This window comes from Kogia breviceps, chromosome 16 (assembly GCF_026419965.1).
Source record: "Kogia breviceps isolate mKogBre1 chromosome 16, mKogBre1 haplotype 1, whole genome shotgun sequence".
In the NCBI taxonomy this organism is placed as follows: Eukaryota; Metazoa; Chordata; class Mammalia; order Artiodactyla; family Physeteridae; genus Kogia; species Kogia breviceps.
The window spans coordinates 22045675-22072328 of record NC_081325.1 but is presented as its reverse complement, the minus strand read 5'-3'; the positions used below and the strand labels follow the sequence as shown (position 1 = coordinate 22072328).

At 44.7% G+C, this 26654-nt stretch overlaps 1 protein-coding gene across 13 annotated transcripts in view; it reads left to right on the top strand.

Moving 5' to 3' along the window:
* The first annotated feature begins 5792 nt into the window (after positions 1-5792).
* SLC25A30 (solute carrier family 25 member 30) overlaps positions 5793-26654 on the top strand; it is a 40579-nt gene continuing 19717 nt past the window's right edge. For 2 of the 13 annotated variants that reach the window (XM_067016671.1, XM_067016666.1), the window contains exons 1-7: positions 5861-5931; positions 9488-9540; positions 16813-16934; positions 18876-19023; positions 23212-23306; positions 24225-24310; positions 26530-26625. In XM_067016671.1, coding sequence (XP_066872772.1) covers positions 16871-16934; positions 18876-19023; positions 23212-23306; positions 24225-24310; positions 26530-26625 — 489 coding nt within the window. In that variant the 5' untranslated portion in view covers positions 5861-5931; positions 9488-9540; positions 16813-16870. Of the gene's footprint in view, positions 5932-6298; positions 6572-9487; positions 9541-16103; positions 16336-16812; positions 16935-18875; positions 19024-23211; positions 23307-24224; positions 24311-26529; positions 26626-26654 lie in introns of those variants that run through there. The other 11 variants (XM_067016663.1, XM_067016667.1, XM_067016659.1 and 8 more) reach the window with 11 other exon arrangements.

Below are 26654 nucleotides of genomic sequence, written 5' to 3'. Positions count from 1 at the left end.
CCTATTATCAGGGGCAACTGATTTGGGACATTATTTTTATTTTTTAAAATTTATTTATTTGGGGGCTTCCCTGGTGGCGCAGTGGCTGAGAATCTGCCTGCTAATTCAGGGGACACAGGTTCGAGCCCCGGTCCAGGAAGATCCCACATGCCGCGGAGCCACTAGGCCTGTGAGCCACAACTGCTGAGCCTGCGTGTCTGGATCCTGTGCTCCGCAACAAGAGAGGCCGCGATAGTGAGAGGCCTGTGCACCGTGATGAAGAGTGGCCCCCGCTCGCCACAACTAGAGAAAGCCCTTGCACAGAAAACGAAGACCCAACACAGCCATAAATAAATAAATTAATTAATTTAAAAAATTATTTGGTTGCACCGGGTCTTAGTTGTGGCAGGCAGGCTCCTTAGTTGTGGCATGCATGTGGGATCTAGTTCCCTGAGTAGGGATCGAACCTGGGCCCCTTGCATTGGGAGCATGTAGTCTTAACCACTGTGCCACCGGGGAAGTCGCTGGGACTTTAATATACATGCAAAATCCTTTCACAGACTTACCTAGATTAGTGTTCGATTGAATAACTAGGAGAAGGTATGTGCACATCAGGGGCCAAGAATCTTAGAATTCTGCCTATCACACTACACGAAGCTAACTGGTAAATAACCGGGGTCCATCCACATGAGGGAGAACTATGCTTGTAGTAATGAAGGATGAGAAAGGCCTCTGGGAACTGCTCTTTTTTTTTTTTTTTTTTTTTTTAAATTGGAGCACAGTTTATTTACAATGTCATGTTAGTTTCAGGTGTACAGCACAGTGATTCAGTTATACATATACACACTTTTTCAGATTCTTTTCCCTTATAGGTTATTACAAAATAATGAATGTAGTACTGAGGACTGCTTTTGTTTCCGAATCAAACTTGGGTCACCTGCTCGCAGTAAAGCTAATCTACTGACACAGGGTTGTGGTGAAGGAAAGTGCAACGTTTATTGCAGGTGCCAAGCAAGGAGTCCAGGGCAGCTAGTGCTCAAAACACCAGAGCTCCCCAATGGGTTTCAGGAAAGCATTTTTATTTATTTATTTTGGGGCCGAACCACACTGCTTGTGAGATCTTAGTTCCCCGACCAGAGTCTGAACCCGGGCCCTCAGCAGTGAGAGCACGGAGTCCTAACCACTGGACCGCCAGGGAATTCCCAGGAAAGCATTCTTAAAGGCAAGGTGGGTGTATGGGGGGGTGTCACAGGGTGTGTGATCAGTTCGTGCACAATTCTGATTGGTTGACGGTGAGGGCGGTGTCACAGGGGTCAACATTATCCATCTTTAGGCATCGGTAGGTCTGGGGGCTGTGTGCTCATGGTCATCATGTAGTTAAAGTCTTCTATTTGGTAGGGGTTTTAGCATCTGTAAAACAACTCAGGAAATGTGCATCAGATAACTGTTATCTAGGTGCTTCAGGGAGGAGCTAAAGCAGGAGATGGGGGAGGGGTCTGTCCTGGGAAGGCCCCATAGGGTCCTGCTCAGTTATACTCCAGAGTAATTTCCAGGATACATTATCTATTGTTAAACAGTGAAAACAGCAAGGAAGAATAAAATGTGCTACTTTTCATGGAAGAGAAAAGGGGAAGTGAAATAAAATATATAAATTGTGGCAGGCAGGCTCTGAGATGGCCCCCTGATCATTGCCTATTGTGTACTCCTTTCCCTTGAGTGTGGGCTGGACTTACTGACTCTAGCAAGCAAGTAAAATATAGCAGAAGTCGTGGGATGTCATTGTTAAATAATGTTACAAAACGACTGCGTCTTCCAGGCTGGAATCTCTCTCTGTTTTTTCCTTTTTCTCTGTAGTGCGAAGCAAGCTGCCATGTTGTGAGTAGTTTTACCGAGAGACCACGATGCAAGCAACTGATATTTTTGGTGGTTGTGGGTTGAATTGTGTCTTCCAGAAAGACATACTGAAGTCCTAATCCACCTGGTATCTGTGAAGTGACTTTATTTGGAAACAGGGTCTTTGCTACTCTAATCAAGTTAAGATGAGGTCATACTGGATTAGGGTGGACCCAAATACAATGACTGATGTCCTTAGTAGAAGGAAATTTGGACACAGACACACACAGACACAGACACACAGAGACACACACACAACGTGATGTGAAGGCAGAGGCAGAAACAGAAGGTATGCAGTTACAAGCCAAGAACACCAAGGATAGCTGGTAACAGCTAGAAGCCTGGAGAGAGGCAAGAAAGGATTCTTCCCTGCTGACATCTTGATTTTGAACTTCTAGCCTTCAGAACTGTGAGAGAATAAACCCCCCCATTTTTTTAAAACATCTTTATTGGAGTATAATTGCTTTACAGTGTTGTGTTAGTTTCTGCTGTATAACAAAGAACCCCCCATTTTTTTAAAACCATCCTGTTTGTGGTAATTTATTAAGGCAGCCCCAAGAAACTAATTCACTGGCTGACAGATCTCAGCAGGGACCTGAAATCTGCCAACAGCCAGGTGAGGGAGCTTGAAAGAGGATCTTCTGAGGCCAACTAACAGCCAGGTTGAGTGAGTCTGGAGGCAGATCCTCCTCCAGTCCAGACTTGAGAGGATTGTATTCCCAAGTGCCATCTTGATTACATTCTTGCCAGAGACCTGGAGCCAGAGGTAGCTACCTAAGCCCTTCTTGGATTTCTTTTTCTGAAAAAATTAGTTAATTAATTAATTTATTTTTGGCTGATTTGGGTCTTCGTTGATGAACGGGGGCTTTCTCTAGTTGTGGCGAGCAGGGGCTACTCTTCGTTGCGGTGCACAGGCTTCTCGCTGTGGTGGCTTCTCTTATTGAGGACCACAGGCTCTAGGTGCATGGGCTTCAGTAGTTGTGGCACGTGGGCTCACTAGTTGTGGCTTGCGGGCTCTAGAGCGCAGGCTCAGTAGCTGTGGCACACAGGCTTAGTTGCTCCGCGGCATGTGGGATCTTCCCGGACTAGGGCTCGAGCCCATGTCCCCTGCATTGGCAGGTGGATTCTTAACCACTGCGCCACCAAGGAAGTCTCTTCTTGGATTTCTGATGCCCAGAAACTGTGAGGTAATAAATGTTTGTTGTTTTAAGCTGCAAAGCATAATTATACAGCAATAGATACCAAACAAATAAATACATATTCTTAATTTTGGTGGGGCGAATGGGAGAATAAACTAGAAACTAATGACAATCGTTAGTGATAGGAGGTGAGGGGGAACAGAGTGCAGGAAACAGGAAGGGAGAGCTTCCTCTGAATAAAACATTTGTAAGATTTGACTTTGAACCAGGTGAATGCTTTATACATTCAAAAAATAAAACTAGATAAGAAAGATGAACAAAGCAAACTAAAATTATGCAAATAAAAATAACAAACCTAACAATATATCACATATATTGCACATAGTTGAGAAGGGCCGTATTTATAAAGATAAAAAGAACTGCAAAGAAATCCTGAACTTAGAAGTTTTGCTGCTGGTATTAGTACTGAAGTCTCAGCTCTTTTGTATATATTGTAGGATAGAATAAATGAGTAAATATATTGATGCTGATGGGAACCAGCATTCTCCTGCATTTTCACCCCCGCCATGTTTACTGTTTTTGACATCATATTTCATATCTTTTTGTTCGTAACCAGGGTTTTCATTGTGGGAGAAAAAAAGATATAAATATGGAAAGAGGAAGGCTAGAATGAACCTCGTGGTGTTGAATGTTTAATTGGGGGTATCAGTATGAACTCATGATTTTAAAATATATTTGGGTAAAGACTATACTGTTTACTGTTTTATATCTATATGAATATATATACACTTGGTCCACTGAAAGGGCCTAGAAGAAATGACATCCCAGTAGCAAACACTCAGATCTAGTTTTCCAAGTACCATTTCCTACTAAAAGGAACTAAGGTTTCTCTGCATAAAGCAGAGAAAATGCAAGGAGAGCTTGGGAGGTCCTGGGTCAGAAAGCAAGGTAATGTTCAAAGACTGATAGGATATTTGTAAGGAAAAAGGAGCCCGGTAGGGGGCTTCCACGGCTCACAAAAGGGCAATTTGAGCACCACAAATAATAATGGTATTTGATTACAGTAATTTAATTAAATTGAATTTCAAAATAATGCCAGAGTTCACACTGTTATTCAGAAGGAGGAGGGGGAGGGGAATTGTGAAGGGGAGGAGAAACAAAAAAGAAAAGGAAAAAGTGGGGGGGCGGGAGTCCTCTTCTTTAGAAAGGAATGCCAGCTAATAAACGGAGAAGGAATGATAGAATTAGAAAATCTCCATTTTATAACATTTGCACTAAGTGTTTGCTACCCCTATTGGGTGAAAATACCCACCTGGTTTCAGCCTAGCACTGCAGACATTATCTGTTGCAGAGGGAGAGAGGATCTTTGTGGAGAGAACTACCAGACCACCCTTGATCAGTGATCAAGCTTGACATCACGGATAATAGGCCAAAAGGATACTGTGCCTGCTGATGGAAATACACAGCATCACCTCCGACTTTTCTTACTAAAAAGTTTGACTTGAATCTAATTATGAAGAAACAATTCAATAAACCCATACTGATATAGTCTACAACTGGCCTGGAGTTTTCAAATATGTCAAAGTAATGAACGTGTAATGGAGCAGGACCCGATGGGGCCTTCCAGGGACAGGACTTCCCCCATCTCGTCTGTTTTAGCTCCTCTCTGAAGAACCTAGATAATAGTATTTGATGCACACTTCCTGAGTTATTTGCAGAAGTGAACACCCCCCCCGCCCCCCCCCCACAAATGTAAGATGTTAATTACTTGGCAACCCCTGTGAGCAACTAGCCCCAGGCCTCCTGGGGCCTGAGGACAGATATTGTTAACCCCTGTGACACCACCCTGCTACCTCACCATCAGGCAGTCAGAGAACTGTGCACAAGCTAATCACATACCCTGCGACCCCCGCCTCCCATCACCTGGCTTTTAAAAGTGCTCTGCTGAAACCCTTTTGGGGAGTTTGTTGCTTTTAGGGCGTGAGCCGCCTGTCTCCTTGCAAGACCTTGCAATAAGCTTTTCTCTGCTCCAAACTCTGTTTCAGTTTGTTTGGCCTGGCTGTGCCTCCGCCCACGAACTTGCATTAACAAAAGATTCTTTTTAAAGTGAGAGTACTAGTACTAGGGTAGTAGACTACAGGAGTTTGTACAGAGAGGCATGAAATCAAATGCAACGAATCCTGGGTAGATCTCGAACTGGAAAAAAAAAATGTGTGTGTGTGTGAGACCTTTAGGGACAACAAAGGAAATTTAAATATGGACAGTATATTGGATTTGACTGAAATGGTATTTAAGTTCTTTCATGTTCTAATGCCGAGGTATTTTGGGGGTGAAGCAGTGTTGTTTGCAACTTTCCAATGGTTCGGGGTGAAAAAAGCCTATACAGTGAAAGAGAACGCAAATACTGTCAAATGTTAGCATTTAATTTAGTGCAGGGTATACTGTTCAAATCTTCAGTCGGTTTATAAATTTTCATACTAAAAAGATGGGTTTTTTTTTTAAAAAAAAAGGAGTGCAAGTTTACTTCCTTCTGACTGCAGAGGTTCACGTGAACAAAAAGAATCAGCACCCTGAGAAGGCTCTTCGTGGCTCACTGCAGAGTTGACCTCGAGGTCGTCGGAGGCGTCGCCAAGTCCGGGAAGCTCCTAACCCAGCCAGCAACGAGCCGGAGTCCGGCAGTCCACTCCCTCTGCGGCCCCTCTCCGCCGGCTGCCGGGCACGCGACCTGGGCGTGGCCTGTGCCGGGAGCGGCCAATGGGCGCCAAGGCTGCGGGCGGGGCCGTGCAGGGCCGGGCGGGGCGGGGCTGCGCGCGGGCTCCTGGGCCGCCACTCCCCAGCCTTTCCTCCAGTTCCCGTGCGGCCGTTGGAGCCGGCTGCTGCTGCGCCTGGAGAGTAGGAGGTGCAGGGCCGCCGCCACCCGGTAAGTGTCTGACTTCCCGGCCGGGGCCGCGCTGGCCGCTCCGCGCCTGCTCCGGGTCGCCCCTCCTCCGGCCCGCCCTCCATTGGCCCGCGGCGTCCAGAACCACTGGCGCGGAGCTCCCGGCCCCAACGCGGCGGCGCTGCCCCTCTGGTCGGCCGCGGTCCCGGAGAGCCCCGGCGTCGGCGGCCCTACCCAGGGGCCACCTCTGCTCTCCGGTTCGCTTGCGGGGCCTGGTTCGGTGGGGCGCGAGGTTCCGGGCTGGGCCCTGCTCCTCGGGTTGCCGCTGCCTGCGGCCGGGCCGGTTCTGCAGGAGCACCGGCTCCCGGCCCTCATCACTCGGTGGCGTAGGGAGTGATTTCTCTTCCAGCGTCACCGAGATCTGGCGTGAGGCCCGTCTGGCATCTCGGCGTGTGTGCCCTTGCCGCCGAGGTGCGTTTTTCCTGCCTCTGCATCTCTCACACCTGCGGTCCCTTCAAGAGCGTGCAGCCCGGGCACCTGTGAGCTGCTTACCATGGGAAAAGGCTCTCTGTACTTTGAATTACTTCTGGAACACACCAGGCTGGCTCACGTTGGCAAGGACCGGTTGAATTCATTTGTTCGGAAAGTTAATGCAGCTCTGGATTTTAGCGTGATTCTTGGTGTGAGTAATTTCGTGTAAAACAGTTGCAATGGCATTGTTCCTGCGCAGGAATAGCAAAACGTGTCGAACTGCCCTGCAAGAGTCGAGATTCGGCCTCCTCTGACGGGGAAAGTTGAAAGGCATGAATTCTGTTCTTGACTTTGCTGCTGCCAAGCTTTGTGACCATGGACTCAGTTAATTCACGTGAAATAAGATAAATTTCTAAGATTCCCTTCAAATCCCACGTGTCACTAGTCTGATGAGCTTATTTTTCGCCCTGTACCTTTAAAAAGAATGAGAAATAGGAAAAAGCCACGAAAGGCAGGACTGCGAGGAACAAAGATTTATGAGCGCACAGAAGTTTAGAGACTGGATTGGGGTTTAAGATTGGGGACTGAAAAGGGAGCACAGTAAAGGTGAAAAAACTTAGCCAGAATTAATTATGTAAGAGAAACTTGGAAAGCTTTCGGAAGTTCCAGCAGCAATTACTGTTTTTAATTCCCTCTCTTTGTAGCTGTATAGATGAGGTAAGGAGAAAATAAATGCTGTTAATAGAAAATGTAGTAGAGAGGAATGTAACTTTAGCATATATCTTAAGTGTAGGGAGAATCCTTTGTAGTTCTTAATTTGTATAGACATTTCTGCTCAGAAAACACTTTTTTTTGGTTGTTAAATAGATAAAAATTTTTGTACACCCCGCTCAGGAAAACCCTACCTGTATTTTGAATATGTCGATTTCCTACCCTCCCACCCACCGCTTTTTATTGTATTCTTATTATTTGCGCCAGTATTTTTAACAGCCTTTGGTAAATAGCGTTTGGCTTTGTAGTACATAGAGGAAGGATCAGCGTTCCCTCAGGGAGAGCTCAGTTTGAGTACTTCATAGCTGTGTGGCTAGGCACAGTCACTTTCCCTCTCTCAGGCTGTCTTTCCTCAATTGTGAAATGAGATAATGATACCTATTTCATAGAGTTGTAAAGGTTAAATAAAATCCTTCATGTGGAAGACATATAGCAATGCCTGACGTGTCAGGTATTAATAATGACAGTATTGTGGTCATAGTGCAGCACAGAGAAGTGGTCTCTGGGTTTTAGTTTGGCTAGAAGGTTCTCCCAAGAGGAGAACAAAGTGGCAAGTGACCAATAGCCACTTCCGTGCTGGACGCTGGAACTTTTGCAGGTTGTAAGCCCTTCGTTCCCTGAGTCTCAGGCTCAGCTGCTGCTCAGACACTAGTGATCGCTAAGGGACACATCAACCTCCCTGACTGTGTTGGCCTGTTAGTCTTGACACTTGAGTAGAGTTGGGATTTTTCCCAAAAATTGAGCTAGCAAGTTAAGGAATGTGTGTGAGGAGAACCCCTTAAAGAGAGCTCAAAAACAAAGAAATGGTTTAGTTTACTGAACAGAGACTTCAGCCCAAGATAACAAGCCCTTCACTGCTTGCCGTGGCCAGTACAGCTTACTGGACATACGGTCTCCTCTTCCAGTATTAACCAGAACCTTTTCTTGTTTAGATGTTTCACCAGTTACCGATACTCTCTGGTGGTTATTTAAACCAAAAGATTCTTTATTTGACTCTGCAGACAGTAACCTGGGGAGGCACGGTAGTCTTAACTGCTCAAGAAGCTAGTCGTAGCTTTGGGAAAGGAAAAGAGAAGAGCCCCCAAGTTAATTTACCCTCGTCTTAGTTAACTTTTAAACATTGTGGTGAATAGACTGTACTTTCTTACAGTTTAACCAGGGATACTGAGGGGGGGGAACCCTTGTTTGTGGAAGATAAGTTATTGTGGGGAAATACCTGAATAGGAACGAACCCACGTGATTCAAAACCCTGGGAGGCAATTCCACAGCAAGGTCAAGCTCTACTTGAGTAGTTGCATATGAGTATAACCCAGAACCTCTGGGTTTTAATATTATAACTTACTAAAAATTTAATATCAAAACCAACAGAAGAAAAAGTAGCCAAATCTCATTAAACTTAAACTGGCAAAAGTATTGGCAGGAAATCAGAAAGTTAATGGGTGAGATGGCATGAAGTCATATGACAATGTAGTTTTTTATTAAAAAATAAATTTATTTTTCGCTGTGTTGGGTCTTTGTTGCAGTGCGTGGGCTTCTCATTGCGGTGGCTTCTCTTGTTGCGGAGCGCGGGCTCTAGGCTCACGGGCTCAGTAGTTGTGGCTCGCGGGCTCTGGAGCGCAGGCTCAGTAGTTGTGGTGCACTGGGCTTTGTTGCTCCGCGGCTTGTGGGATCTTCCGGGACCAGGGCTCGAACCTGTGTCCCCTGCACTGGCAGGCAGATTCTTAACCACTGCCCCACCAGGGAAGCCCCCCCAACGACATAGTTTTTTAAAAATATCTTGTTTCTAATTAGAGATCGGAAGTTATAATCCCATTCTGAATAACGTTTTTGCTGACATTTTAGAGGATATCTTGTGTGTGTGTGTCTATTTTGTACATATACATTTATGTATACACTGTAGGAAAAAAAATCTCTACTAAGTAAGATGAATGCAAAGAAGAACCTGCTATAATGTCATCACTACCTAATCAACTACACGTATTCCAAGGCCATCATTTATTTGACTCATTGATGCTTGGGATTTCCCTCATTCAGTGGCTGGGGTCCTATGTGTGTACTTTTAAGAAGCTCCTCAGCCAGGTTAGGAACTACTAATAAGGAGTCCTGTGTTCCACACAGATGCTTGATGCATGTGTAGTATCACAGCCAAGAAAATAAGAATCATAGAGGCCAGGGGGAGGGGGAATGGAGAGGAACTGCTTAATGGTTTCCTTTTGGGGTGATGGAGTATTTTGGGGCTAGATAGATATGGCGGTTGTACAAAATTGGAATGTACTAAGTGCCACTGAATTATTTGCTAAAATGGTTTATTTTATTTTTGTTTGCTTGTTTGTTTGTTTTTGGCTGTACTGCACAGCTTGTGGGATCTTAGTTCCTCGACCAGGGGACCAGGGATTGAACCCTCGCCTGGTGAGTGAAAGCGCCCAGTCCTAACCACTGGACCGTCAGGGAATTCCCTGGTTTATTTTGTAGTACGTGAATTTCACCTCAGTAAAAAACTTTGGGGAAAAATGTGAATACTATCTTTGTATACTGTGTATTGGAAAAATTAATTATAGCTGTTTAGATTGACTACCTTCTAAATATATATTTTTCTCTTAAAGCACATTTTTCATTGTTTCTAGGGTACATCTTATCAGTAGTACCTTTTCCAAGGTGCTTGATAATATTAATTAATTAATTAAAATGTCATCACTCCTTTTTGATCATGTAGAGCCTCAGGTGGTAGCAGAAAGAACACTAAACTTGGGATCAAAGCATTTGGGGGTTGGAGGTCCATTTCTGCCCCATCAGCCATGTGGCCTTGGACAGGTCGCCTTCCTGAAACTGGGTTTCCTTGTTTCTTTCTGTCCTATCCCGAACTTGTTGGGGGATCCACTGCAATCATTTATGTTGAACACTTTTGTAACGCCAAGTTACAGTGCTTCCAGACTCCAATGTTATGTAGTTATTGTTTTGCTTTTTAATTTGGACTCGGCAAAACCCAAGGATGGGTTGAGGAGAATAATGAATTATTGGATTTATTATTAATGTGTTTTATAGTCTGTAACTTATAGTGTTAATCGTTCCCTTAATTATGAATTTGGTAAGGCTAAGAATTAAGTACAGATATTAAACTTTTTCATGGCTAATAGTGAGATGAGTTTTGGGGAGCAGGACTTGTTCTTTGGTACTGAAACACATAAAACATGATCTTTTAAGTTCCATGCTCAGGGAGCCTTCTACCTTAGTCATCTGTAACCACTCTGAATTTGGTTAATGTCTGTAGATGAGGAACAGATATCTGTATGTATCTGGTGTAAGGAAGCCCCTTGGCCATCTTGTGAAGTGACGTTCTTGGCAGTAGTGACTTGGCGGTAGGTCTCCTGGGAAATACAGACTTGGGAACACTCCCTAAACGTGAAGTAAAAACACTGGGCATATTGCTTGCCAATGACTATAGTAAATTCGGATTTTATTTTAAACTGACAAGAATTAGAGTTGATAGTATATACAGAGAAGTGTGTTAATTTCCATGTGTCTCCTGTTAATTGGCGCAAGGCCAGATTTGCCAACGGAAATTGCATAAAACTGCAGAACACATAATGAATGTGGGGGGCCTGGCTGTGGCAGGTGCGTGCAAATATGTCACAGTGAGTGAGGACCTATACAAGGAAAGGAGGATGGAAGGCAACATTTGTGTCTTTTTTAAAAAATAGATCTTTACTGGAGTATAATTGCTTCACAATATTGTGTTAGTTTCTGTTGGACAACGAAGCCAATCAGCCATATGCATACACATGTCCCCATATCCCCTCCCTCTTGAGCCTCCCTCCCACCCTCCCTATCCCACCCCTCTAGGTCCTCGCAAAGCGCTGAGCCTATCTCCCTGTGCTATGCTGCTGCTTCCCACCAGCCAACTATTTTACATTCGGTAGTGTATATATGTCGATGCTACTCTCATTTCGCCCCAGCTTCGCCCTCCCACCCTATGTCCTCAAGTCCATTGTCTGTGTCTACCTCTTTATTCCTGCCCTGCAACTAGGTCATCAGTACCAATTTTGTTTTTTTTTAAGGTTCCATGTATATGTCAGCATATGGTGTTTGTTTTTCTCTTTCTGACTTACTTCACTCTGTATGACAGACTCTAGGTCCATCCACCTCACTACAAATAACTCAATTTTGTTTCTTTTTATGGCTGAGTAACGTTCCATTGTAAATATGTGCCACATCTTCTTTATCCATTCATCTGTCGATGGACATTTAGGTTTGTTTCATGTCCTGGCTGTTGTAAATAGTGCTGCAATGAACATTGTGGTACATGACTCTTTTTGAGTTATGGTTTTCTCAGGGTATATGCCGAGTGGTGGGATTGTGGGGTCGTATGGTAATTCTATTTTTAGTTTTTTTTTTAATTTGTTTTTGTTTTTTGTTTTTTGGTGGTACGCCGGGGCCTCTCACTGCTGTGGCCTCCCCCGCCGCGGAGCACAGGCTCCGGACGCGCAGGCCCAGTGGCCACGGCCCACGGGCCCAGCCGCCCCGCGGCACGTGGGATCCTCCCGGACTGGGGCACGAACCCGTGTCCCCTGCATTGGCAGGTGGACTCCCAGCCACTGCGCCACCAGGGAAGCCAATTTTTAGTTTTTTAAGGAACCTCTGCACTGTTTTCCATAGTGGTTGTATCAATTTACATTCCCACCAACGGTGCATGAGGGTGAACCCCTTTTCACCACACTCTCCAGCATTTATTGTTTCTAGATTTTCTGATAATGGCCATTCCGACTGGTGTGAGGTGATACCTCATTGTAGTTTTGACTTGCATTTCTTTAATAATTAGTGATGTTGAGCATCTTTTCATGTGCCTCTTGGCCATCTGTATGCCTTCCATGGTGAAATGTCTATTTAGGTCTTCTGCCCATTTTTTAACTGGATTGTTTGTTTTTTTTGATATTGAGCTCTATGAGCTGTTTGTATATTTTGGAGATTAATCCTTTGTTGTTTCATTTGCAAATATTTTCTCCCATTCTGAGGGTAGTCTTTTTGTCTTGTTTATGGTTTCCTTTGCTGTGCAAAAGCTTTTAAGTTTAATTAAGTCCTATTTGTTTATTTTTGTTTTTATTTCCATTACTCTAGGAGGTGGGTCAAAAAAGATCTTGCTGTGGTTTATGTCAAAGAGTATTTTTCCTGTGTTTTACTCTTAAGAGTTTTATAGTGTCTGGTCTTACATTTAAGTCTTTCATCCATTTGGAGTTTATTTTTGTGTATGGTGTTAGGTAGTGTTCTAATTTCATTCTTTTACAGGTAGCTGTCCAGTTTTCCCAGCACCACTTATTGAGGAGTCTGTCTTTTCTCCATTGTATGTTCCTGCCTCCTTTGTTGTAAATTAGGTGCCCATATGTGCATGGGTTTATCTCTGGGCATTCTGTCTTGTACCATTGATCTATATTTCTGTTTTTGTGCCATTACCATACTGTCTTGATTACTGTAGCTTTGTGGTATAGATTGAAGTCGGGGAGACTGATTCTTCCAACTCCGTTTTTCTTTCTCAAGATTGCTTTGGCTATTCAGGGTCTTTTGTGTTTCCATATGAATTGTAAAATTTTTTGTTCTAATTCTGTGAAGGATGCCATTGGTAGTTTGATAGGGATTGCAATGAATCTGTAGATTGCTTTGGGTAGTATAGTCATTTTCATAATATTGATTCTTCCAATCCAAGAACATGGTATATTTCTCCATCTGTTTATGTCATCTTTGATTTCTTTCATCAGTGTTTTATAGTTTTCTGAGTACAACTCTTTCTCCTCCTTAGGCAGGTTTATTATTCCTAGGTATTTTATTCTTTTTGTTGCAGTGGTAAATGGGACTGTTTCCTTAATTTCTCTTCCTGATTTTTCGCTGTTGGTGTATAGGAATGCCAGAGATTTCTGTGCATTAATTTTGTTTCCTGCAACCTTACCAAATTCATTGATTAGTTCTAGTAGTTTTCTGGTAGCACCTTTAGGATTTTCTATGTATAGTATCATGTCATCAGCAAACAGTGACAGTTTTACTTTTTTTCCAATTTGTATTCCTTTTATTTTTTTTGCTTTTCTGATTGCCATGGCTAGGACTTCCAAAACTGTATTGAATAATAGTGGTGAGAGTGGACATCCTTGTCTTGTTCCTGATCTTAGTGGAAATGCTTTGTTTTTCACCACTGAGTATGATGCTTGCTGTGGATGTGTCATATATGGCCTTTATTATATTGAGGTAGGTTCTCTCTGTGCCCGTTTTCTTGAGAGTATCATAAATGTGTGTTGAATTTTGTCAAAAGCTTTTTCTGCATCTATTGAGATCATATGTTTTTATTCCTTAATTTGTTAATGTGGTGTATCACATTGATTTGCATATATTGGAGAATCCTTGCATCCCTGGGATAAATCCCACTTGATCATGGTGTATGATCCTTTTAATGTGCTGCTGGAATCTGTTTGCTAGTATTTTATTGAGGAGTTTTGCATCTATGTTCATCGGTGATATTGGTCTGTAATTTTCTTTTTTTGTGTTATCTTTTTCTGGTTTTGGTATCAGGGTGATAGTGGCTTCGTAGAATGAATTTGGGAGTGTTTCTCCCTCTGCAATTTTTGGAGGACTTTGAGAAGGATTAGTGTTAGCTCTTCTCAAAATTTCGATAGAATTCACCTGTGAAGCCATCTGGTCCCGGACTTTTGTTTGTTGGAAGATTTTTCAATTACGGTTTCAATTTCATTACTTGTGATAGGCCTGTTTATATTTTCTAATTCTTCCTGGTTCAGTCCTGGAAAATTGTACCTTTCCAAGAATTTGTCCATTTCTTCGTGGTTGTCCATTTTATTGGCATATAGTTGTTTGTAGTAGTCTCTTATAATCCTTCATATTTCTGCAGTGTCAGTTGTGACTTCTCCTTTTTCATTTTTAATTTTTTTTTTTTTTTTTTTTTTAATTTTTATTTTTATTTATTTTTTTTGTGGTACGCGGGCCTCTCACTGCTGTGGCCTCTCCCGCCGCGGGGCACAGGCTCCGGACGCGCAGGCCCAGCGGCCATGGCTCACGGGCCCAGCCGCTCCGCGGCATGTGGGATCCTCCCGGACCGGGGCACGAACCCGTATCCCCTGCATCGGCAGGCGGACTCCCAACCACTGCGCCACCAGGGAAGCCCTTCATTTTTAATTTTATTGGTTTGTGTCCTCTCCCTTTTTTTCTTGATGAGTCTGGCTAAGGGTTTATCAATTTTGTTTATCTTTTCAAAGAACCAGCTTTTAGTTTTATTGATCTTTGCTTTTGTTTTCTTCATTTCTGTTTCATTTATTTCTGCTCTGATCTTTATGATTTCTTTCCTTCTACTGACTTAGGGTTTTCTTTGTTCTTTTTTTCTCTAGTTGTTTTAAGTGTAGGGTTAGATTGTTTATTTGAGATTTTTCTTGTTTCTTGAGGTGAGATTGAATTGCTATAAACTTCCCTCTTAGAACTGCTTTTGCTGTGTCCCATAGGTTTTGGGTGGTGGTGTTTTCGTTGTCATTTGTTTCTATGTATTTTTAAATTTCTTTGATTTCTTCACTGATCTCTCGGTTATTTAGTAGTACATTGTTTAGCCTCCATATATTTGTGGTTTTTACAGTTTTTTTTTTCCTGTAATTGATTTCCAGTCTCATAGCGTTGTGGTCAGAAAAGATGCCTGATACAATTTCAATTTTCTTAAATTTTCTGGGTCTTGTTTTTGTATCCATGCAGTCACTTTGTGTCTTTTGGGACATTTAATCCATTTACATTCATCATTACTCTGAATTTTTTTTCACGTAGATTGCCTATTTCCTCTTCATTTATTTGGTCTTGTAGGTTTTTACCTTGCTCCTTCATCTGTGATATATTTTTTGCTGTCTCTTTTTTTTTTTATGATTGGGATTGTGTTCCTGTCTTACTGGTTGTTTGGCCTGAGGCTTCCAACACTCGGGTTTGTAGGCTATTGGGTAGAGCTGGGTCTTGGTGCTGAGATGAGGAACTCTGTGAGACCTCACTCCGATGAATATTCCCTGGGGTAGGAGGTTCTCTGTTAGTCCAGTGGTTCAGACTTGGACCTCCCACCGCAGGAGCTTCGGCCCAACTCTGGGCTCGTGAACCAGGGTGCCGCAAGCCGCCTGGGGTGGCAAAAAAAAAAAGTAAAAAATAAAATTAGACTAGGAAACTAACAGATACGTTAGGAAGAATATAAAAATAAAAATATAGATGAATCAACAACCGGAAAGTGTACCTTTACCACAATAATAAATATAGAGGAGGAGGGAAAAGAAAAAAAGCAAGTGTGGGGCAAGTCCTCAGCTGTGGAGGCGGGGCCTAAGCAAGGGTGAGGTTTGGGTGGTGGGCAGGGCCAATGCTCAGGACCCACAGGACTGGAAATGGGGGGGCTGTGGGGAACAGAAGGGGCCTAGGCATGCCCCCAACCCCTGGTCTCAGAGGGCAGGGGACCTCGCCTGGGAGCCCCGCAGGCTCCTCTGGGACCGAGTGGCCGGGACAAGCACCCTCCACTCCTCTCACTTCTCTTGCATGGCTCCTTCAGCCTGTCTCTTCTGATCTCCCCAGCCTCCCTCCTATGCCCCCAGGACCCATGTGGCCTGGATGGGGTTTGGAGGGGGCCATACCGGCCTAAGAGCTCAACAGGCTTCTGGGGCCTGAGTGGGTGGGGCAGTCACCCTGCACTCCTCTCCCGCCACTCCCAGAGAGTCCCTCCCGCCTGCCTCTCCTGATCTGGCCTCAGGGGCCCTGATCCTGTCTGGCCTCCGCTCCTCCTCCCCCCTCAGTCCCCCTACGTCCTACTGGTTCACTTCGGGGTTCCTCCCGTCTCCTTGAGCGTCAGAGTCTCCCACCAGTGCCCGGCAGGCGCACTACTTGTGGGGAGACGCTAACTCTGCGTCTTCTCACACCGCTGTCTTGACTCCACCTCCCGTGAGTGTCTTTTTTGTATTTAATTTCCACGGTAGGCATGAGTAAAGGTGTGGACTCTACCCCTAATTGGTTGTATTGGCTGCTTCAGTGATGATGATGATGATGATGATGGAGAATTTAAAAACCTAGAGGTTAACAGGAACTTTACTAAGAAGGAGGTGATGAGTCTCGGACCCCATAGTCTTCCTCATTCCTTCGTCCCAAGCCGCCTCACAGCTGGCAACATGACATGAGTAAGAGAAGAGAACTAACATTTATAAACTCAAGGTACATTTTGGTCATTTTAAGTAATTATCATTTTAGCTTGTGACACTGGGTTGCAACATTTTTCTGCTTCTGTGTATCTGAAAGACTCCAGTACCTCCTGGGAGGGACTCACTAAGACAGTGGCAAGCAAATAGCAGATATTTATTAAGTGAAGAACAGATTTAAGATAACATGGACTACCCAGAAAATCATCTCCATGGTACTACACTAATCACACGCATATCAAGATATCAATATATCGGCTTATTTAAGGCCTGGGTGAGAATTAAGGCAACTGATCAAGTGATTTGGGGTTTAGGAAATAGGGGTGCTTTGCTTTATAAGGTGAGGATCATCTTGGGAATTGTGCATGTGTGGGTGGGGACAGGGTTCAGGGGTAGCGTCTGGTAGCGCTCACTCCGAGTGAAACACAAGCTTAAAGAAGAAACTGCCTGTGTGAGAAGTTACAGCATTGAAACACCTTCCTTTTGTGTCCAGGAAAAACCCTGTTGAAGGCTATGCGTCTGTGAACAAAGGAGAAGGGACAGCGGTGAGCATGTCGGCCCTGAACTGGAAGCCCTTTGTGTACGGAGGCCTGGCCTCCATCACAGCGGAGTGCGGTAAGGAGCCCAGGGCAGAGGCCAGTCAGCTGCCTGCTGCATGTGATGAGGCTGAAACTTATGTGATCATCACGGTGTGAGTGTAGTTCAGGCACAGAATGTGAGATTATGAAACACTTAATCTCAGGATTCAAATTTTCTTTCTTCCTTTGGGATACTTTTAAGACAAAATAGTGACTTTGGGGCTTCCCTGGTGGCGCAGTAGTTGCAAGTCCGCCTGCCGATGCAGGGGACACGGGTTCGTGCCCCGGTCCGGGAAGATCCCACGTGCCGCGGAGAGGCTGGGCCTGTGAGCCATGGCCGCTGGCCTGTGCGTCCGGAGCCTGTGCTCCACAGCGGGAGAAGCCACAGCAGTGAGAGGCCTGCGTATCGCAAAAAAAACCAAAAGTGACTTTGGCTGCTTATTAGCCGTTTAGGGTTCAAAGTTCAATGGGGAGACAGTTGGATCTGTTGCTGAAACGGAAGTTTCATGAATCATTGTTGGATGCCATCTATCCCCGTTCTTGCCCTTTTCCCCACTTCATCACTGTTAACACATTTGGCTTTGAAAGAGGTTTAGGGAGCCCCAAGGCCTTCCTGAGCTGGAGGCGAGTGACTGTCATCGTGCCATCATGTTCTAATCATGCCTGTTGTTCATGTCCTGCTGGTGACTTCCTCATCAGCTCAGTTCCAATCAGCTCCTATTTGTTCCTTTGTTTATTCCCCGGATCGTTCATTCAGCACATGTTGATTGACGGGGGAATTCCCGTCGATGGTTAGTACTCTGCACTTTCACTGCCTGAGGGCCCAGGTTCAATCTCTGGTTGGGGAATTACAATCCCACAAGCTGTGTGGCGTGGCCAAAACCAAAACAAAACACAACACATGTTGATTGAGATGCTGCCATGTGCCAGGTGCTGGGCTGAGTCGCTGCTGTCTTGGGACAGAGGCTGCCCCTGAGGAACCAGTGGGGACCAGGGCTGAGGGGTTGAGGCACGTTAACCACCGACCACTGGCTTAGGCCTCCTGTGTAGATTCATCGACACAGTGACTCAAGGTTACTGTGTATGGGTTTATATGTTTGGATGAACTGCCTCTTAGGTACTACATTAAACATTTTTACCTACATTAACAGAGTCACTTTTAGGCTGTAACACACAGGTGAGAATCTCCTTTAGAAAATGCATTTATCTCCATGTTGAACCCCGTATCAGCCTTCACATGTGTGAAAAATAGTAACTTACATTTTATTTTATTTATTATTTATTAATTTATTTTGCAGTACGCGGGCCTCTCACTGTTGCGGCCTCTCCCGTTGCGGAGCACAGGCTCCGGACGCGCAGGCTCAGCGGCCGTGGCTCACGGCCCCAGCTGCTCTGCGGCACGTGGGATCCTCCGGGACCGGGGCACGAACCCATGTCCACTGTATCGGCAGGCGGACTCTCAACCACTGCGCCACCAGGGAAGCCCGACATTTTATTTTTATTTTATTATTGTTATTATCTCTTGGCTGCTCTGCGCGGCTTGCGAGATCTAAGTTCCCCGACAAGGGGTTAAACCTGGGCCCCGGCAGTGAAAGTGCTGAGTCCTAACCACTGGACTGCCAGGGAGTTCCCAGTAACTTATATTTTAAAGTGGATTTCCTGTTTGTGTAAATCATTCCATGTACCTACTTTTGATAGCAGTGCAGCCTCCTCAAATTCTAGGTAGAATAAGATGGGACATAAATAAAAATGTACAGAAAACACAGTTATGCAGTTTTAAAAAGATTAAAAAAAATCTTTTGGTGCCTAATTTTTTTTTTTTTACTAGGAAGATTGCAAAGTATCTGCTATTTCTTAATTCTGTTTCTTAGTTTACGTTATAGTCAGAATGTTTCCTCAGTAATGTATCCCTGTGTATCCTTCGTTTAGTGAAATTTCTTTCTATTAAGTGAAACGTTTCCTTTTTAAAAATTTTAAGGTACTTTTCCAATTGATTTAACCAAGACACGACTCCAGATTCAAGGCCAGAAGAATGATGCAAACTTTAAAGAAGTCAGGTATCGAGGAATGTTGCATGCGTTAGTGAGGATAGGCAGAGAGGAAGGCCTGAAAGCACTGTATTCAGGGTAAGTAGACCTTCGTGTGTTTATATTTCACTGTTGAGCTTTCAAATGAACAGACTTCACACTAAGACTTCACAGAGGAAAAAATACAAGTTTGGGGTGTATTCAAGAGCAAGTAGCAATGGTTGATTGTTTTTTTTTTCATTTCAACTTTATTTTCTATATATGTGTTTTAATGTAGCGAGTGTTGTGGTGAAACTATGTTTTTATTATATTCAAATACAGATAATAATACAAAAATTACATTTGTTTTAATAGCCCTTCCCCTTGGTTATTCTGAATTACTGAGATTTTTGCTATAAAGAAAATGATATGATATTCTCCATAGGTAAGATTTGCAGTGAACAGCTTTTCTTTAATCCAACATTTAACGACCAGTGAGCTGCAGGCACTGGTTAGGAAAGTGAGTAAGGTGGGGTCCTGACTATGTCAGTCAGAGGCCCTTCAGGAAACAATTCGTTCGGGTGGTTTAAATGAAGGGAGATTAATGAAAGGGCTACTTAAGGGTTAAGGGAATAAATAAAGGATTTTGAGGTACCCAGAAACTAGCAAAGTGAGAAATTGTTACCAACCCTAGGACCAGAGGGATAAGGACAGGAATGATGTTAGCAGAGCCTACTAGGGCTGGAGCCTTGAAGGAGCCAACAGGAGTTGTTGAGAGATGCCTTGCTAGTGCCCAGGGAGAGGAAGAAATACCTCCACTTCTTCCCTCTTCCTCCCTCCCTCCCTCCCTCCCTCCCTCTTTCCCTCCCTCCCTCCCTCCCTCTCTCCCGTCTTCTACTGGCTGAATCCGCCTGGAATCAGCTGGCATGGGAGCCGCGTGGTGTTACCCATGGCGCCAGCCTCGGCACAGAGCAGCACAGAGAGGGGCGAGACTGGATCTGGGTGGACACATGGGAGTCGGCAGCAGCCCCTGCCCTGAAGGAACTGTGGTTGAGTGGGGGCTGCAGATGTGCAAACGGGATTACAGTGGCGTCTGCCCAGTACTAGACTCTGCTTGAGGCAGGGCATCAATCCCAGGCTAAGAGGCCCTGGATCTGATCTCGAAGGACCAAGAGGAGTTAGCTGGGTGACATCAGAGGGGAACTCTGTTCATGCAGAGCCAGTAGCGTGCGTGGGAGAGCACAGCACATTCTAGAAACTGCAAGTGATTCAGCATGGCTTTAGCATGGGGGTTAGTAGCAGGGGATGGAGTTGGAGCTGTAATAAGGAGTCAGGGCCTGCATGACCTCGGGTCGTGCTAAGTCAGCATCTTGATTTTGGGCAGTACACCAGGTCCAGACCCCAGGCTGATGTCTCACAGCCCTCCCACCCACGGGTCCCCGAAGGTTTTCGTCTTTCAGTTGAGCCAGTCTTTTAAATGCGAGAAGGTGAACATAAAAACCATTCGATCTTCTCAAGAAAGCTAACATCTGGGCCCACATTTGGTCACTTAATGATAATAGTAACTGGCGTTAAGGATGCTTTCTCTGGTTTACCAAACCTCTGGCACTCACATGGTGTAGGTGTGCATTTAGACTCAGCCCGCTTCACGCGCTCATAGCATCTGCCCGGTACCTGTAAGTGTGTGAGTTTACCATACCTGTGGCAGACATAAACCACTGAAGGGTTTTGAGTAGAGGGACTGACATGATCAGGTTTCTGTTGTAAAAAATTCCTGCCTGCCTTTGGGAGAAAGAGAGACAGTGACAGTGGAAGCAGGCTGACAGACACATCGGAAGCAAAGACAAGGATCTGACCTGAGGAATTGTCTTGGGGATGGAGAGAAAGAAGGCAGGCTGTTTAGGGCAGAGGATCGACATAGTGTACGACCTCTCATACATGAGGGGTGGTGGGGAAGGAGGCGACGGGCTAGTGTCTCTTTCTGGTTCTGGCCAGTGTGCAGATGGCGGTGCCGTTCCTTGGTCTAGGACACAGAAGAGGAGAGCGGATTGTTTGGAGAGGGAGGATAATTAGTTGTGTGAGACACTTGCTCTGGTGGTAGGTGTAGGACATGTGAATTGAAAAATCTGGGAAGCAGCTGGAAACGCATCTCGGGATCGGTGTTGGACACATGAATTTAGGAGTCATCACTCTTTGGACATTTGAAGCCATGCGAGTAGATGCGCTCGTCTGGGGAGTGTGGAGCCATGAGAGAAGAGAGGAAGGACAGAACTCCTGGGCTCCTCAGAGGACAGAGGTAGGATGTGCAGAGAAAGAAGAGGAATTGGAGAGAGTGAAGTTACGGCAGCTCAGGGAGGAGACGGCTGCAAGCAGGACAAAGAGTGGACCATAGCAAATACTGGAAAGACAGAGAGGCTTTATAAGATGCTGATTGAAAAGCATCATTTAATTTAGCTACAGAGATGTCCCTTGGGCCCCTTTTGGTGAGGGCGCTATCGATGAAGAGGGTGGAAGGAATCCGGATTGCAGTCTGAGAAGGAGGTGGGAAGTGTGGCAGGAGAGCCTGCGAGTGTGAATGCCACAGGGTGGTTTTGGGGTGGGGAGGGTCCTGGAGGAGGGAGAGGGAATAAGTGGAACAGGCCCCCAGGGAGGTGGGAGATAAGCTCCAGAGCAACCCTGGAGGATGCTTACGGAGGCCAGATTTCACCAGGTGCTTTGTCCTGAGAAAGGAAAGCCCTCCCATTATAATGTGAATGGGCAAATAGAACTCCATGTTCATGTACGTTTTCATTGAGGATAAATATGAGGGGCTGATCTATCACTTAGGGAACTAATAACTTGCACACATTTAACTGAACCCGTACACACACACACACACACACACACACACACACACACACACACACACACATTTTATTTTTTGCTCCACTGTGTGGCTTGTGGGAGCTTAGTTCCCCCACAAGGGATTGAACCTGGGCCTTTGGCATTGAAAGCGCCTGTTCCTAACCACTGGACTGCCAGGGAATTCCCAAGAGCCCACCTTTTTTGTTTTATTTTGTTTTTTTAAATTTTTATTTATTTATTTTTGGGTGTGTGCGGGCTTTCTCTAGTTGTAGCGATCTGGGGCTGCTCTTCGTTGTGGTGCGTGGGCTTCTCATTGTGGTGGCCTCCTGCCGCGGAGCACGGGCTCCAGGCGCGCGGGCCTCAGCAGCCGTGGCACACAGGCTCAGCAGCTGCAGCCCATGGGCTCCAGAGCGCAAGCTCAGCAGTCGTGGCACACGGGCCCAGCCGCTCTGTGGCACCTGGGATCCTCCCGGACCAGGAATTGAACCCGTGTCACCTGCATTGGCAGGCAGACTCCCATCCACTGCGCCAGCAAGGAAGTCCCAGAACCCACCTTTAAAAAGATTTGTTTTTAAACTTTTTTAAAAAAATATTTTAAAATTAATTATTTATTTGTTTATTTTTTTAATTTTTATTTATTTTTGGCTGTGTTGGGTCTTTGTTGCTGTGCACGGGCTTTCTCTAGTTGAGGCGAGCTGGGGCTGCTCTTCATGGTGGTGCACGGGATTCTCATTGCAGTGGCTTCTCTTGTTGCGGAGCATGGGCTCTAGGCACACGGGCTTCAGTAGTTGTGGCACATGGGCTCAGTAGCTGTGGCTCGCGGGCTCTAGAGCACAGGCTCAGTAGTTGTGGCACACGGGCTTAGTTGCTCTGTGGCATGTGGGATCTTCCGGGACCAGGGATCGAACCCGTGTCCCCTGTATCAGCAGGCGGATTCTTAACCACTGACCCACCAGGGAAGTCCCTATTTATTATTAATTTTGTTTATTTTTGGCTGCGTCGGGTCTTAGTTGCGGCGTGCGGGATCTTTGTTGAGGCATGCTGGATCTTCCGTTGTGGCGCACGGGCTTCTCTCTAGTTGCAGCGTGCAGGCTCCAGGGCACGTGGGCTCTGTAGTTTCCGGCACACGGGCTCTAGTTGAGGCGCGAGAGCTCAGTAGTTGTGGCACTAGGGCTCTAGTTGAGGTGCGTGAGCTTAGTTGCCCCACAGCCTGTGGGATCTTAGTTCCCTGACCAGGGATCGAACCCACGTCCCCTGCATTGTAAGGTGGATTCTTTACCTCTGGACCACCAGGGAAGTCCTCCACCTATATTTTTGCTGGATTTTAAACTCTTAAGAAATGTGTCTTAGTGTAGTTTGATTGTGGAAGGCCAGATACGTGATTGCGTCTCCTATGTGTGTCTTCTAGAGGATTTTAAGTGGTTTTTTAGAATTTTTTTGTCCCTTTGTCCGTTGGTTTGGCAGGATTGCTCCTGCGATGTTGCGCCAGGCTTCCTATGGCACCATCAAGATAGGCACCTACCAGAGCTTGAAGCGGTTATTTGTCGAGCGCCCAGAAGGTGAGTGGGGAATTCTTTTTCCACCTGTGGACGGGCGGTGGGTTGTTTGTCTTTTTATTCAAGTGGTTTGGGATCGATTTTCTTATTTGTGTCTTTACTACTATGGAGGAGAACTTTGGGTTGGGTGTAAAATCTAAATGAATTGTACTTGCTTATATAAATAAGCAAGTCAGATATCAGTTGAATTTGGGGCGGGGGTAACAGAGCAATTTTACAAACATCTTAATGAGTTGTCCTTGTTTCCACAATGTCCAGACTAGAGGGTATGTTGTTGTAGTTCTAGCCCACTTAAAATTCTCTACAATCATAGGAGTTATCACCTATTTTTCAGGAAAGCATTGACTACATTTTCTTAGTATTAAGAACTAATATTCTCTTGCTGGTTGATTGTTCGACTTTGCTTTAATCCATAGAAGTTTCTGTCTTTTTTTACAAAGAGATAAGCACTAGTCACTGTTCTGTGAGAGCAGTGAGCAGAGGAGCAAAGATGTTTTAAAAGTGCTTCAGTATATTTCATATTAAATATGTATGATGTGCTTTATAAAATTTTATCTCCACCTTATCTCATAGGAGGGTATCTTTTATTCTTCTACCAGTTGGTGTATGACCTCGTCTTAATTACAGTGGTCTGCACTTACACACAAAAGTGAATTATGGTTCACTTCCATGATAATTCACATGGTTACTCTTGGGTGATAATTCACATTCCTTTTTAGCTGTCAAGACATTTTGCTAAGCAAAATCCCTTCAGCCAGCAAAATCCCTAATCCTTTGAAAATTACTTGATTCATTAAGCATGTATTTCTTTAGTCTCTTAAATGAACAAGTGATGTGTACATGAATTACACCTATACATGAGTTACTCATATGAAGAGCCCTGTACGTATGAAGGGTCAAATAATATGTCTTTGTTTGCAGATGAAACTCTTCTGATAAATGTGGTCTGCGGAATTCTCTCTGGAGTCATATCCTCAACCATTGCTAATCCAACTGATGTTTTGAAAGTAAGCAGTGCTATCTAGGTCTTACAGGCACACTCTGCATTTTCTTATTGTAATCAACATTCAGATAATGAAAATCTGTGAATATAACATATACTATGTATGTGTGAATCTTTACAGTTTTAGTTCCATGAAGACTCAGAAACATGCACTAGGTGGATTTCCCACTGATACAGATAAGCTCACAAGTAGGGCCCATTATTGGAGACTTTGGAGGTTTTGGTGATTAACCAGAAAAAAAAAATTAGGCTTAGGTGTATTTGAATTTCATTTTTCATTGAAAATCTCCCTTGTTTTTATTGGTTCATTAAAATAGATGGGCTGCTGGGAATTCCCCGTTGGTCCAGTGGTTAGGACTCGGCGCTTTCACTGCTGAGGGTGTGGGTTCAGTCCCTGGTCAGGGAACTAAGATCTCGAAAGCCACACGACGCAGCCAAAAAATAAAAAGTAAAATAAAATAGATGGACTGCAAGTTTTACAGCAGTCTAGGCAGCTTGTTGATGACCGTTTCTGAAGGCGTTATGTTTTCCACTAATTTGATTTCAGGAACTAGTAATGAAAATATTTACATAACTACAATTAGACATAATGCATTAGATGACCTTATCAACAATACCAGGGATACGGCCTCCTTAAATCCTTTTTGTAATAAGGCAAGGGACTAACTAATTAAAGAAAATCAAAATTAGGTGTGAGTTATTGGTCGCACCCTCTCAAGCTACTCCTTTCCTTCTGTCATTCTTTTTCTTCCCCCCATTATTTAAGCAGCATTCACTGTGCTTCTACCTTGTACCAGTTGGTGTACTATATGCTTAGAATCCAAAAATGAGTCAGGGGCTTCCGTGGTGGCACAGTGGTTGAGAGTCCGCCTGCTGATGCAGGAGACACGGGTTCGTGCCCCGGTCTGGGAGGATCCCACAGTCCGCGGAGCGGCTGGGCCCGTGAGCCATGGCCACTGAGCCTGCGCGTCCAGAGCCTGTGTTCCTCAACGGGAGAGGCCACAACAGTGAGAGGCCCGTGTACTGCAAAAAAAAAAAAAAAAAGAGTCAGGCAAGGACCCCACCTTCAGCTTTCAATCTAATAGGAGATTCCAACAACATCAAAATTGCATGCAGCAGGGTGTTGGGTGCACTACAGTTACACACGGTGTGAATAGAAGTACCAGGCCCTTTTGCCCTAAGTTTACCCTGTGCTGGGGTAAAATTGCTAGAGAAAAATATCCACACTCCTATTAACCTCTTAAATGTACATCAGGGCTATGGAAAGGCAGTTCCTGCATTTTGTTTTCTCATGTTAGCCTGGCAATAACAGTTCCCTTTAGAATTAGAGGGTAATGCATGTGCTCCCTAAACCAAAATAAGGTACCAGTTTTTTAGTGAGAAGTCCATTTTTATTCTTAAAAATGCAGAGCTACATCAATCATTATTTTTATGTTGGAATATTGGTCATGTGAATTCCATGGAGTTATAAAGTTAACTTGTAAGTTCCCGTGTAACAGAGTGTGACGGACATCACATGGCCGTCCTTTGGCCAGCACATCTGCATACCTTGGGGTTTGGCTGGTTGGAAATAATAGGGCTTGGCGTAACTAACTTAAGAAATGTGCTTGGGCTTCCCTGGTGGCGCAGTGGTTGAGAATCCGCCTGCCGATGCAGGAGACACGGGTTCGTGCCCCGGTCCGGGAAGATCCCACATGCCGCGGAGTGGCTGGGCCAGTGAGCCATGGCTGCTAGGCCTGTGCGTCCGGAGCCTGTGCTCCGCAGCGGGAGAGGCCACAACAGTGAGAGGCCCGCATACCGCAAAAAAAAAAAAAAAGAAATGTGCTTGCCAATGCTTGGTGCTGCCAGGTACACTGGATACTCATTAATTAATGTTAAATCTTTAGAATTAACCATGATATTCTCTCTTTCCTACTTAGTAACCTAGAGGGAGACGTGCCATTTTCTTTCCTTTTCAAAAGACTATTTAAAAAAAATTTCCTTTTGACACTTAACGAGCTACTACTGCATGCAAAACTGGACTCTCCTAGATGCTTTTTGTTGATTGTAAAGGGCCTAAGAACCAATCCTGATAAATTTAAACTAGCATTGTAGTCATATTTATATTTCAGGTTTTTTCTTTTAATGGTTAATAAACAACAAATTGAATAATTTTTTTTTTTTAAGTCTGCATTTGGGAAGAAACATGCTAGTTTCTTTCTCACGTTAGTCTTTAATTTCTAGATTCGGATGCAAGCACAAAATAGCACCCTTCAAGGAGGAATGATAGGCAACTTTATCCACATTTACCAGCAGGAGGGAACAAGAGGACTTTGGAAGGTAAGCTTGAAAAACAGACCCAACTGACT